Raw genomic sequence first — 14,510 nt, 5'->3', positions numbered from 1 at the left:
CGGCGCGGGTTCTCCGGCGAGCTAGCGAGCTAGGCGAGGGTGGCATCCTGTTCAGCACGTCCAGGCGGTTCTCTGGGCGGCGCTGGCTAGCTTAGGCGGTGCCTAACGCGGTCGGGCGGTTGCGAGCCGTTGCGCGCCCGAGGCGGGGTTTGGTCATTGTCTCCGGTGGCGGCGGGCGCGGGTCGGTGTCGAGCTCATGTCTGGTGGCGTCGCGGTGTCACGGTGATGCTCAAGGAAGAAAGAGGGGGGCCAGGGTAGCGTCGAGGCGTACCCGTGGGCATGCGCACGACGTTGTCGACATGGCCTGGGCGCCATGGGTGCGAGCTTGTTTGGCGCCTGCAGTGCTCCTTTCTGTCAATGGCGTGTATAGGCAGGTGCAGTAGAGTGTGGTGGCACCATATGGCAAGGTGGCCAGGGTTGGGGAAGGAAGGAGAGATGGGAGGGGCATGCATGGTGATGGCCGGCATGGCCATGGCTATGCCATGTGTAGCCCTCCTCTTAGGATTGCTATGCCATGTGTAGGTGGAGAGGGGACCAGGGGACATGTAGGGCATCAATGGTGGAGTAGGGTTGGGCCAACACTATTTAGAATAGTGTTTTGGATTTGAGTGGGATTTGAATTTCCAAATTTTTGTCAAATTTGTTCTATTCAATGTAATTCCAAAATTTGAAATTGGGTTGGTTGGATTGGTTGCAAATGACCAGAGACACACAATGTGGTGGTCGACTTTTAAAAATAAAAGAAATGCAAAATTTGCAAAGTGGGGTAATGTTGAAGTTGTTAAAAAGTCCCAACTTTGCTTGAGCATAGTTTTTGATCCAAGATGAATTTGATATGGTGGTATTTACAAAAGTTGTTCTTTGTGTGTACTTGGATGAGTTGCAAAGAATTGGAATTGTTTGGTTTGAAAATCTCTAAATACAGAGGCTCAAAGTAGTGACCATACTGAATTTGGCAGATTTGACCAATATTGCATGTGATCACAATTTGAGTTCAAATTTGATTTGATTTGAGTTTCTTTGATTCCAAAAGTGTTAATAAGTGTTTAGTAAAATAATACAACTAATGGTGAAAGTCAAATTGGTCTAGGTTAAAGATTTGTAAAAATGGCATAAACCATATGTGAGGGTTTTAGGGTTTCTCCATTTTATTTTCTTTCTTTTTCTTTGATTTGATTGGTGATCTTCTCATGATCCAATTAGGGTTTTAGGGTGGAGTACATAAGCACAATAACAATCATCATGGCATTTCACCCAATAATGCACAAGTCCTATGCATAGCACTATATGCAAATAAAAGTTTTCGTTGGTTCTAAATTTTGGATATTTGGAATTCTTCTTCTTCATTGATTTGAAATTTGGGATGTTACACTTGCTCAACTCAAGCTAAACCATCTAGTGAAGCCCAATATTCATCCTCTACTCAAGATGAGCCGCATTCCGAAGAACAAGAAGAAAGCCCTCAACCACCAGAGCAAGACCATGATGCTGATAAAGAATTATCCTCAACCCATGGTCGAGCTCAAGTTGTTCCTTATGATCTAGCGAAAGATGAATTTATTGATCATGAAGGAACCATTTGGAAGATCAAGGCTGCTTCAAGGGCAAGTGACATGAAAGTAGACCAAGTCCTTGGTAGCATCTCAAGAGGAGTGGTAACTCATAGACACCATGCATTACTTATCACTTATTGTCAACATCATGATTTTGTGTCTAGCTTTTAGCCACTCAAGGTACATGAAGCCTTGGTTGATCCGGATTGGGTAATAGCCATGCAAGAATAATTGGAATGTTTCACCCGCAATGAAGTATGGTCTCTCGAGATCATCACATCGTCATTGGGACCAAATGGGTGTTCAAGAACAAGCAAGATGAGAATGGCATTGTCATAAGAAATAAAGAAAGGTTAGTGGCGCAAGTGTTCACCCAAATAGAAGGTATGGATTATGAGGACACCTTTGCGTTGGTTGCCGTCTTGAAGCTATTCGTCTTTTGCTTGCATTTGCATCCTTTCACAATTTCAAGCTATATCAAATGGATGTGAAAAGTGCATTTTTGAATGGTCCCTAAAAGAAACTGCATATGTGGCTCAACCTCTGGGTTTTTAAGACCCATGCCGTCCCAACCATGTGTACTTACTCCATAAGGCACTCTATGCTCTCAAGCAAGCTCCACGTGCTTGGTATGAGTACCTTAGGGATTTCTTACTCAAGGATGGGTTTAGCATGGGTACAGTCGATTCCACCCTTTTTACCAAGCGGGTTAAAGGGGGTGGCCTATTTCTATGTAAAATATATGTTGATGATATTATATTTGGTGGAACTAACCCTAATCATAACAAAGCTTTTGAGCTATTGATGACTAGGAAATTTGATATGTCCGTGATGGGGGAGCTGAAGTTCTTTTTAGGCTTCCAAGTGAGGCAACTTGCAAAAGGCACCTTCATCTCTCAAGAAAAATATGTGAGGGACATGATCAAGAGGTTTGACATGACCAAAGAAAGCCCAATGAAGACACTCATGCCCGTAAAGGGGCAGCTTGACTCATGTGATGGTGAGAAGTATGTGGATCAAAATGTATACCGTTCCATGATTGGATCCTTGCTCTACGTTTGTGCTTCTAGGACGGAAATCATGTTAAGTGTCGGGATGTGTGCTCGTTTTCAATCTGTTCCTAAGGAGAGCCACTTGGTGGCGGTCAAACGGATTTTAAGATTCCTTGTTCGTACTCCTACTCTCGGGCTGTGGTATCCAAAGGGGTCAACCTTTGAACTCATAGGCTATTCAGATTCCGATTGGGCTGGTGATAAAGTTGACCGGAAGTCTACCTCCAGGGCTTGCCAATTCATTGGCCAGTCATTGGCGAGTTGGTCATCCAAGAAACAAAACTCCACTGCCCTATCCACCGCCGAAGCCGAATACATATCAGCGGCATCTTGTTGCACTCAGTTGTTATGAATGAAGCAAACCTTAAAAGACTACGGTGTGTCTCTTGGTACGATGCCTTTTCTATGTGACAACGAAAGTGCAATAAAGATCGCCAACAACCCAGTTCAACATTGTCGCACAAAACACATTGGCATTCGCCATCACTTCCTACGTGATCATGTTGCCAACCGGGACATTGAACTCACTCATGTGGGAACAACATACCAATTGGCGGATATTTTCACTAAGCCTTTGGATGAAGCCCAGTTTGTGAACTTGAGAGGAGAACTTGGTATTCTTGATCCTGACAACTTAGATTGAATAACGTCTTGCATTATATTCTTACTTTTAACTTGCTATCTAGCTTGGTTGTGTAGCATATATGGGGATAGTCATCTTACCATGTCTTGGTATGATGCATACCTATGTGTGCAACATTAATAGAACCAATGTCAAAATATATGTCTCTTCAGGGTCTCATGACATTTGTGCTTTCACATAAGGGGAGAAATCCCCCGTCCTTTTATTTGCCTCTTATGCATCTTAGCCTACTCATCTTTTGAGGCCATATGATCTTAAGTGACATATCTTATCTTTTCGGTTCGTGCTTAATTTGAAATCATGGTCATTGTTGCAATTTGATTTTCTTCTTACCAATGGGCATGTCTAGAATCTAAACTTTCTCTAATCCAACCTACTCTATCCTTCATCTCTATATGTGCATGCCCGTTTTGAAATTCTAACAAAGAGGTCGTTCTAGATTTTTGGTACCTCACCCGGCCTGCCGAGTGCTGCTGCCGGAATTTCCGGCAGCCAGCCTGGTCTGTCGGGTGCTGCTACCGGGCTGCCGGTGCCTGGCCCGTCCTGCCGAGCTAGGTGCCAGGCTGGTCGGCACATGACCCAGTGGTACCGGACTGTGTACCGGGTTCGCGCGTGGCAAAGGGTTACTTACTCCCTGGGAAGTTAGGGATACCCCTTGGATCCCATTTTCTTCCCCATCACATCTCTCCACCATAGCCATAATTACCACACCTCCCTCATCTCCAAGGAGGTTGATTCAACCCTTGGAACTCTAGATCCATCCCTTCCCCTTGCTCCCCTCATTATTTGGAGCATCTCCACCGAAGGGATTCAAGATTGGTGAAGCCATTTGGGAGGACTTTGGATTTCCACCCACCAAGGCTTCCTCCATTAGAAGCTCTTCTCCACCAAGTTAGGGCAAGGAGAGCATGTCTTCGGGTAACTTCATCTTGTCTTCATCCCCCTCCTCAAGTGTTCTTCTTTTTTGTTACCCAACATATGAACTTGAGGATTTAGGGTTAGATCTTGTGCCATTGGGGAGTCAACCACTTCTATTCATGACTCTCAATTTATCATAGTTAGGTTTGCAAAAGTTTGTGAGCAATTTTTGGAGAAAACAAGAGGGAAGACAATTTGGGAATTTTGCTCTCAAAAATATTCAGCATGTGACCCGGTGGACCGGACTACATGCGAGTTACTCAGCACCTCACCCGGCATGCCGGGTGCTCCTACCGGGTAACCCGGTCTCTGGTCCGGCCTGCCGGGCCCCATGCTGGGTTGTCTCTGTTGCCTCCAAAAGTTCACTTTTGCAAAATTTTCTTCACCTTGGCCTCCGTTTCTCGGGCATATACACTTATCTTTGCTGCTCCTCTATGCTCTCTTTTTCACAGGTGATGAGGCAGATGACTTGGACTTTGTTACTCAAAAATCTCGTTGGGCAAAGGCCATATGGTTGAGACTGGTGGCAGTCAAGGTGCTAGCCTTACCAAGCACAAGGACAAAATAAAGAAAGCCCCAACTCCAAGACATGGTTCCGGGGAAGATGATGATGATGAGTATGAAGATTTTCTCACGAATTTGAGCATCGTGATCTCAACTTTGTTCCCAATGTTGATCTAAAGACATGTGAGCTGGCCATTTGGACCAACCTGCGGCAGGATAACCCATATGTGACTGAGGACCCACCATTCACAGACGATAGACGCTTTTGGACAAAAGCTCAATTTTCTATGTGGGAACAATTTTATGAGCCGATTCAGCTGGAATCTTCTATGAAGCCCAGAGGCCTTAACGTCGCATTTCACGATATGCATAAGCATGATTATTTCAAGTATGTTGACCTCGCCTTGAAGAAGATTAACTTGTGGCCCCTTGTCACCATTGAGGAAGATTATCTGCCAGAGCTTGTCAGCCAGTTTTCTGCACATCCTACTTCCACAACACACCTCAGAGGCACATTACTTGGATATCGGGTAGAGATCAATTCACTATTGACTATGACCAGTTTCAGATTGCCCTTGGATACACAGGAGATCTGCGTGGTGGCTTTCACATTCATAGTGAAGGGTCTATGCATGATGCCTCTATTGCCTTCTGCTACCCCTTGGTCGCTCCATCTCCTCCTTCCTCAGATTACTGCTATGTACTACTTCTACAACACCATGGCTAGGATTTACCGTTGCACTATTGTCAGCAAGGCGGGTGACTTTCAGGCTTGCCGTCGGTATGCCAAGAATCTCATGTTCTATACTCACCCAAATAACAGCGGAAGATTGATGTGCCAGACTATATCTATCTTGAGCTGAAGAGGGCACTGGAGAAAAGGATGTCTCCCAACTATCCTGCTTATGCACATCGTTTGCTTTGTACGGTCGTTCCTTCCACTACGTTGGTAGGGCGTCGTGAGCGGCATGCCCTTATTGAGTTCCCTCTTCATCGTGACACTCCTGAGGTTCCATCTATGCGTCTAACTGCAGCTTCCTCAGAGCCAGTCATCAAGCGCCATCATGACCCCTTGATGGCCTCTAGCTCCAGCTCTGTGAAGCCCAAGAACGGGGCTGCCAAGTTCTTCAAGACTCTCTTTGCTATGTATGATGTGAACTCCAAGACTCTTCGGTTGGCTCAAAGCAACCGTGATCTCATTCTAGAGGACTTTCGTGCTCGTGGGCTCGAGATGCCCGAGAATCCCCCTGAGATGGCCCCTATTGCTCACTTCAACTATCGTATGACACCTCTTGATGATGCCATGTTCACCGGATATAGTGGTGGAGGCATTGAAGAAGAGGAGGAAACTTCCGAGTTGTCCTAGTCATCGCCTTGGTCCCAGATGAGACTGTTCTTTCCTTGGGATGCGCTAGTACCCATCTCACTCTGTACCCCTTTTTGGTGTTCTGATGCCAAAGGGGGAGAAGGGAGTAGAGTCTTAGGTTTATGGGTTTCTTGCCGGGGTTTTCCGGGGTTCTCCGTATGCACAAGCCTTGCTATTTCATTTGGTTCTTATTGGTTTGTGCTACTATTTGCTATTTTCAGTTGGAACAATATGCTTTAATTTGTGTGATGGACAAGTATCGCTAGTAGGAAAACCCTTATAGGCGGAGCTTAGTTCTGTGGCGCACCACTAAAAATGCGCCACAAAATGTTATTTTGTGGCGCACCATGCTGGGTGCGCCACAGAAATAGCTTAGTTTTGTGGCGCACTACTGAACCATGCGCCACAGAAATTATATGGGGCCCACATCCTGCCACCACCAATTATTAGTGTAGGTATTTCAGTGGCGCACATGGCGTGCTGCGCCACAGAAATAACTCTTTCTGTGGCGCACGTGCTTCGGTGCGTGATACGCGTACAGCACGCGACCGTTGGGAACCCCAAGAGGAAGGTGTGATGCATACAGCGGCAAGTTTTCCTCAGTAAGAAACCAAGGTTTATCGAACAAGTAGGAGCCAAGAAGCACGTTGAAGGTTGATGGCGGCGAGATGTAGTGCGGCGCAACACCAGGGATTCCGGCGCCAACGTGGAACCTGCACAACACAACCAAAGTACTTTGCCCCAACGAAACAGTGAGGTTGTCAATCTCACCGGCTTGCTGTAACAAAGGATTAGATGTATAGTGTGGAAGATGATTGTTTGCAGAAAACAGTAGAACAAGTATTGCAGTAGATTGAATTCGATTAAAAGAATGGACCGGGGTCCACAATTCACTAGAGGTGTCTCTCCCATAAGATAAATAGCATGTTGGGTGAACAAATTACAGTTGGGAAATTGACAAATAAAGAGGGCATGACAATGCACATACATGATATGATGAGTATAGTGAGATTTAATTGGGAATTACGACAAAGTACATAGACCGCTATCCAGCATGCATCTATGCCTAAAAAGTCCACCTTCAGGTTATCATCCGAACCCCTTCCAGTATTAAGTTGCAAACAACAGACAATTGCATTAAGTATGGTGCGTAATGTAATCAATAACTACATCCTCAGACATAGCATCGATGTTTTATCCCTAGTGGCAACAGCACATCCACAACCTTAGAACTTTCATCCTTTGTCCCAGATTTAATGGAGGCATGAACCCACTATCGAGCATAAATACTCCCTCTTGGAGTTAAGAGTAAAAACTTGGCCAGAGCCTCTACTAATAATGGAGAGCATGCAAGATCATAAACAACACATAGATATAAATTGATAATCAACATAACATAGTATTCTCTATACATCGGATCCCAACAAACACAACATATAGCATTACAGATAGATGATCTTGATCATGTTAGGCAGCTCACAAGACCCGACAATGAAGCACATAAGGAGAAGAAAACCATCTAGCTACTGCTATGGACCCATAGTCCAGGGGTGAACTACTCACACATCACTCCGGAGGCGACCATGGCGGTGAAGAGTCCTCCGGGAGATGATTCCCCTCTCCGGTAGGGTGCCGGAGGCGATCTCCTGACTCCCCCGAGATTGGACTGGCGGCGGCGGCGTCTCTGGAAGGTTTTCCGTATCGTGGCTCTCGGTACTGGGGGTTTCGCGACGAAGACTATATGTAGGCGAAAGGGCAGGTCAGGAGGCGTCACGGGCCCCCCACACGCTAGGGCCGCTCGGGCCCTAGTGTGGCGGCGCCCCGTGGCCCCACTTCGTCTCCTCTTCGGTCTTCTGGAAGCCTCGTGGCAAAATAGGTCCCTGGGCGTTGATTTCGTCCAATTCCGAGAATATTTCCTTACTAGGATTTCTGAAACCAAAAACAATGAAAACAAAGAATCGGCTCTTCGGCATCTCGTTAATAAGTTAGTGCCGGAAAATGCATAAATATGACATAAAGTATGCATAAAACATGTAGATATCATCAATAATGTGGCATGGAACATAAGAAATTATTGATACGTCGGAGACATATCAGCATCCCCAAGCTTAGTTTCTGCTCATCCCAAGCAGGTAAACGATAACAAAGATAACTTCTGGAGTGACATGCTATCATAACCTTGATCATACTATTGTAGGCATATGTAATGAATGCAGCGATCAAAACAATGGTAATGACATGAGTAAACAAATGAATCATATAGCAAAGACTTTTCATGAATAGCACTTTCAAGACATGCATCAATAAGTCTTGCATAAGAGTTAACTCATAAAGCAATAAATCAAAGTAAAGGCATTGAAGCAACACAAAGGAAGATTAAGTTTCAGCGGTTGCTTTCAACTTATAACATGTATATCTCATGGATATTTGTCAATGCAAAGTAATATAACAAGTGCAATATGCAAGTATGTAAGAATCAATGCACAGTTCACACAAGTGTTTGCTTCTTGAGGTGGAGAGAGATAGGTGAACTGACTCAACATAAAAGTAAAAGAAAGGGCCCTTCGTAGAGGGAAGCATTGATTGCTATATTTGTGCTAGAGCTTTGGTTTTGAAAACAAGAAACAATTTTGTCAACGGTGGTAATAAAGCATATGTATCATGTAAATTATATCTTACAAGTTGCAAGCCTCATGCATAGTATACTAATAGTGCCCGCACCTTGTCCTAATTAGCTCGGACTACCTGGATTATCATCGCAATACATATGTTTTATCCAAGTGTCACAAAGGGGTACCTCTATGCCGCCTGTACAAAGGTCTAAGGAGAAAGCTCGCATTGGATTTCTCGCTATTGATTATTCTCAACTTAGACATCCATACCGGGACAACATAGACAACAGATAATGGACTCCTCTTTAATGCATAAGCATGTAGCAACAATTAATTTTCTCACATGAGATTGAGGATATTTGTCCAAAACTGAAACTTCCACCATTGATCATGGCTTTAGTTAGCGGCCCAATGTTCTTCTCTAACATTATGCATGCTCTAACCATTCTAGCGGTAAATCTCCCTTACTTCAGACAAGACGGACATGCATAGCAACTCACATGATATTCAACAAAGAGTAGTTGATGGCGTCCCCAGGAACATGGTTATCGCACAACAAGCAACTTAATAAGAGATAAAGTGCATAAGTACATATTCAATACCACAATAGTTTTTAGGCTATTTGTCCCATGAGCTATATATTGCAAAGGTAGAGAATAGAAATTTAAAGGTAGCACTCAAGCAATTTACTTTGGAATGGCGGAGAAATACCATGTAGTAGGTAGGTATGGTGGAGACAAATGGCATAGTGTTTGGCTCAAGGGTTTTGGATGCATGAGAAGTATTCCCTCTCGATACAAGGTTTTAGGCTAGCAAGGTTATTTGAAACAAACACAAGGATGAACCAGTGCAGCAAAACTCACATAAAAGACATATTGTAAACATTATAAGACTCTAGACCGTCTTCCTTGTTGTTCAACCCAATACTAGAAATTATCTAGACCTTAGAGAGACCAATTATGCAAACCAAATTTTAGCAAGCTCTATGTATTTCTTCATTAATAGGTGCAAAGCATATGATGCAAGAGCTTAAACATGAGCACAATAATTGCCAAGTATCACATTATCCAAGACATTTTAGAATTACTACATGTAGCATTTCCCGATTCCAACCATATAACAATTTAACGAAGAAGATTCAACCTTCGCCATGAATATTATGAGTAAAGCCTAAGGACATATTTGTCCATATGCAACAGCGGAGCGTGTCTCTCTCCCACACAATGAATGCTAGGATCCATTTTATTCAAACAAAACAAAAACAAAAACAAACCGACGCTCCAAGCAAAGTACATAAGATGTGATGGAATAAAAATATAGTTTCACTAGAGGAACCTGATAATGTTGTCGATGAAGAAGGGGATGCCTTGGGCATCCCCAAGCTTAGACGCTTGAGTCTTCTTGAAATATGCAGGGGTGAACCACCGGGGCATACCCAAGCTTAGAGCTTTCACTCTCCTTGATCATATTGTATCATCTCCCTCTCTTGATCCTTGAAAACTTCCTCCACACCAAACTCAAAACAACTCATTAGAGGGTTAGTGCACAATCAAAATTTACATGTTCAGAGGTGACATAATCATTCTTAACACTTCTGGACATTGCACAAAGCTACTGAAAGTCAATGGAATAGAAAAATCCATCAAGCATAGCAAAATAGGCAATGCGAAATAAAAGGCAGAATCTGTCAAAGCAGAACAGTTCGTAAAGACAAATTTTATTTAGGCACCAGACTTGCTCAAATGAAAATGCTCAAATTGAATGAAAGTTGCGTACATATCTGAGGATCACTCGCGTAAATTGGCATAATTTTCTGAGTTACCTACAGAGAATTACGCCCAGATTCGTGACAGCAAAGAAATCTGTTTCTGCGCAGTAATCCAAATCTAGTATGAACCTTACTATCAACGACTTTACTTGGCACAACAATGCAAAAAAATAAGATAAGGAGAGGTTGCTACAGTAGTAACAACTTCCAAGACTCAAATATAAAATAAAAGTACTGTAGTAAAAACATGGGTTGTCTCCCATAAGCGCTTTTCTTTAACGCCTTTCAGCTAGGCGCAGAAAGTGTGTATCAAGTATTATCAAGAGACGAAGTATCAACATCATAATTTGTTCTAATAATAGAATCAAAAGGTAACTTCATTCTCTTTCTAGGGAAGTGTTCCATACCTTTCTTGAGAGGAAATTGATATTTAATATTACCTTCCTTCATATCAATGACAGCACCAACAGTTCGAAGAAAAGGTCTTCCCAATATAATGGGACAAGATGCATTGCATTCAATATCCAAGACAACAAAATCAACGGGGACAAGGTTATTGTTAACGTTAATGCGAACATTATCAACTCTCCCCAAAGGTTTCTTTGTAGAGTTATCAGCAAGATTAACATCCAAATAACAATTTTTCAATGGTGGCAAGTCAAGCATATTATAGATTTTCTTAGGCATAATGGAAATACTTGCACCAAGATCACATAAAGCATTACAATCAAAATCATTGACCTTCATCTTAATAATGGGCTCCCAACCATCCTCTAGCTTCCTAGGAATAGAAGCTTCGCGTTCTAATTTCTCTTCTCTAGCTTTTATGAGAGCATTTGTAATATGTTTCGTGAAAGCCAAGTTTACAGCACTAGCATTAGGACTCTTAGCAAGTTTTTTTAAGAACTTTATAACTTCAGAGATATGGCAATCATCAAAATCCAAACCATTATAATCTAAAGCAATGGAATCACTATCCCCAATGTTGGAAAAAATTTCAGCAGTTTTATCACAGGCAGTTTCAGCAGTTTTAGCAGTTTCAGGCAGTTTTTCGCGCTTTGCATTAGAAGTGGAAACATTGCCAACACCAATTCTTTTACCATTATTAGTAGGAGGTGCAGAAACATATGGAGCATTAGCATTACTAGTGGTGGTAATAGTCCAAACTTTAGCTATATTATCTTCTTTAGCACTTTCTTCTTTCTCCCACCTAGCACGCAATTCGGCCATCAATCTTATATTCTCATTAATTCTAACTTGGATGGCATTTGCTGTAGTAGCAATTTTATTATTATGATTTTTATTAGGCATAACTTTCGATTTCAAAAGATCAACATCAGCAGCAAGACTATCGACTTTAGAAGCAAGAATATCAATTTTCCCAAGCTTTTCTTCAACATATTTGTTAAAAGCAGTTTGTGTACTAATAAATTCTTTAAGCATGGCTTCAAGTCCAGGGGGTGTATTACTATTATTGTTGTAAGAATTCCCATAAGAATTACCATAGCCGTTGCCATTATTATAAGGATATGGCCTATAGTTGTTACTAGAATTGTTCCGATAAGCATTATTGTTGAAATTATTATTTTTAATGAAGTTTACATCAACATGTTCTTCTTGAGCAACCAATGAAGCTAACGGAACATTATTAGGATCAACATTTGTCCTATCATTCACAAGCATAGACATAATAGTGTCAATCTTATCACTCAAGGAAGAGGTTTCTTCGACAGAATTTACCTTCTTACCATGTGGAGCTCTTTCCGTGTGCCATTCAGAGTAATTAATCATCATATTATCAAGAAGCTTTGTTGCCTCGCCAAGAGTGATGGACATAAAGGTACCTCCAGCAGCTGAATCCAATAGGTTCCGCGAAGAAAAATTCAGTCCTGCATAAAAGGTTTGGATGATCATTCAAGTAGTCAGTCCATGGGTTGGGCAATTTTTAACGAAAGATTTCATTCTTACCCAAGCTTGTGCAACATGCTCATTATCCAATTGTTTAAAATTCATTATGCTACTCCTCAAAGATATAATTTTAGCAGGGGGATAATATCTACCAATAAAAGCATCCTTGCATTTAGTCCATGAATCAATACTATTCTTAGGCAGAGATAGCAACCAATCTTTAGCTCTTCCTCTTAATGAGAAAGGAAACAATTTTAATTTTATAATATCACCATCTACATCTTTATACTTTTGCATTTCACACAATTCAAAAAAATTATTGAGATGGGCAGCAGCATCATCAGAACTAACACCAGAAAATTGCTCTCGCATAACAAGATTTAGTAAAGCAGGTTTAATTTCAAAGAATTCTGCTGTAGTAGCAGGTGGAGCAATAGGTGTGCATAAGAAATCATTATTATTTGTGGTTGTGAAGTCACACAACTTAGTATTTTCAGGAGTACCCATTTTAGCAATAGTAAATAAAGCAAACTAGATAAAGTAAATGCAAGTAACTAATTTTTTTTTGTGTTTTTAATATGGAGTATGCAAACAAGACAGTAAATAAAGTAAAGCTAGCAACTAATTTTTTTGTATTTTGATATAATGCAGCAAACAAAGTAGTAAATAAAATAAAGCAAGACAAAAACAAAGTAAAGAGATTGGATTGTGGAGACTCCCCTTGCAGCGTGTCTTGATCTCCCCGGCAACGGCGCAAGAAAACAGTCTTGATACGCGTACAACACGCGACCGTTGGGAACCCCAAGAGGAAGGTGTGATGCGTACAGTGGCAAGTTTTCCCTCAGTAAGAAACCAAGTTTTATCGAACTAGTAGGAGCCAAGAAGCACGTTGAAGGTTGATGGCGGCGAGATGTAGTGCGGCGCAACACCAGGGATTCCGGCGCCAACGTGGAACTAGCACAACACAACCAAAGTACTTTTCCCCAACGAAACAGTGAGGTTGTCAATCTCACCGGCTTGCTGTAACAAAGGATTAGATGTATAGTGTGGAAGATGATTGTTTGCAGAAAACAGCAGAACAAGTATTGCAGTAGATTGAATTTGATTAAAAGAATGGACCGAGGTCCACAGTTCACTAGATGTGTCTCTCCCATAAGATAAATAGCATGTTGGGTGAACAAATTACAGTTGGGCAATTGACAAATAAAGAGGGCATGACAATGCACATACATGATATGATGAGTATAGTGAGATTTAATTGGGCATTACGACAAAGTACATAGACCGCTATCCAGCATGCATCTATGCCTAAAAAGTCCACCTTCATGTTATCATCCGAACCCCTTCCAGTATTAAGTTGCAAACAACAGACAATTGCATTAAGTATGGTGCGTAATGTAATCAATAACTACATCCTCAGACATAGCATCGATGTTTTATCCCTAGTGGCAACAGCACATCCACAACCTTAGAACTTTCTGTCACTTTGTCCTGCATTTAATGGAGGCATGAACCCACTATCGAGCATAAATACTCCCTCTTGGAGTTAAGAGTAAAAACTTGGCCAGAGCCTCTACTAATAACGGAGAGCATGCAAGATCATAAACAACACATAGATATAAATTGATAATCAACATAACATAGTATTCTCTATCCATCGGATCCCAACAAACACAACATATAGCATTACAGATAGATGATCTTGATCATGTTAGGCAGCTCACAAGACCCGACAATGAAGCACATAAGGAGAAGACAACCATCTAGCTACTGCTATGGACCCATAGTCCAGGGGTGAACTACTCACACATCACTCCGAAGGCGACCATGGCAGTGAAGAGTCCTCCGGGAGATGATTCCCCTCTTCGGCAGGGTGCCGGAGTCGATCTCCTGAATCCCCCGAGATGGGATTGGCGGTGGCGGCGTCTCTGGAAGGTTTTCCGTATCGTGGCTCTCGGTACTGGGGGTTTCGCGACGAAGACTATATGTAGGTGGAAGGGCAGGTCAGGAGGCGTCACGGGGGCCCCACATGCTAGGGCCGCGCGGCCCCCCCCCCAGGGCCGCGCCGCCCTAGTGTGGCGGCGCCCCATGGCCCCACTTCGTCTCCTCTTCGGTCTTCTGGAAGCCTCGTGGCAAAATAGGCCCCTGGGCGTTGATTTCGTCCAATTCCGAGAATATTTCCTTAC

General features: G+C 42.6%; 1 protein-coding gene across 1 annotated transcript; it reads left to right on the top strand.

Moving 5' to 3' along the window:
* The first annotated feature begins 2,489 nt into the window (after positions 1–2,489).
* On the top strand, positions 2,490–2,957 carry LOC139832847 (secreted RxLR effector protein 161-like). Its single transcript, XM_071822801.1, has one exon. The coding sequence runs from the start codon at positions 2,490–2,492 to the stop codon at positions 2,955–2,957; it is 468 nt and encodes a 155-aa protein (XP_071678902.1).
* Positions 2,958–14,510: the final 11,553 nt, after the last annotated feature.

Source organism: Lolium perenne, chromosome 6 (genome assembly GCF_019359855.2).
Source record: "Lolium perenne isolate Kyuss_39 chromosome 6, Kyuss_2.0, whole genome shotgun sequence".
Lineage (NCBI taxonomy): Eukaryota > Viridiplantae > Streptophyta > Magnoliopsida > Poales > Poaceae > Lolium > Lolium perenne.
This window is presented reverse-complemented; position numbering and strand designations above follow the sequence as displayed.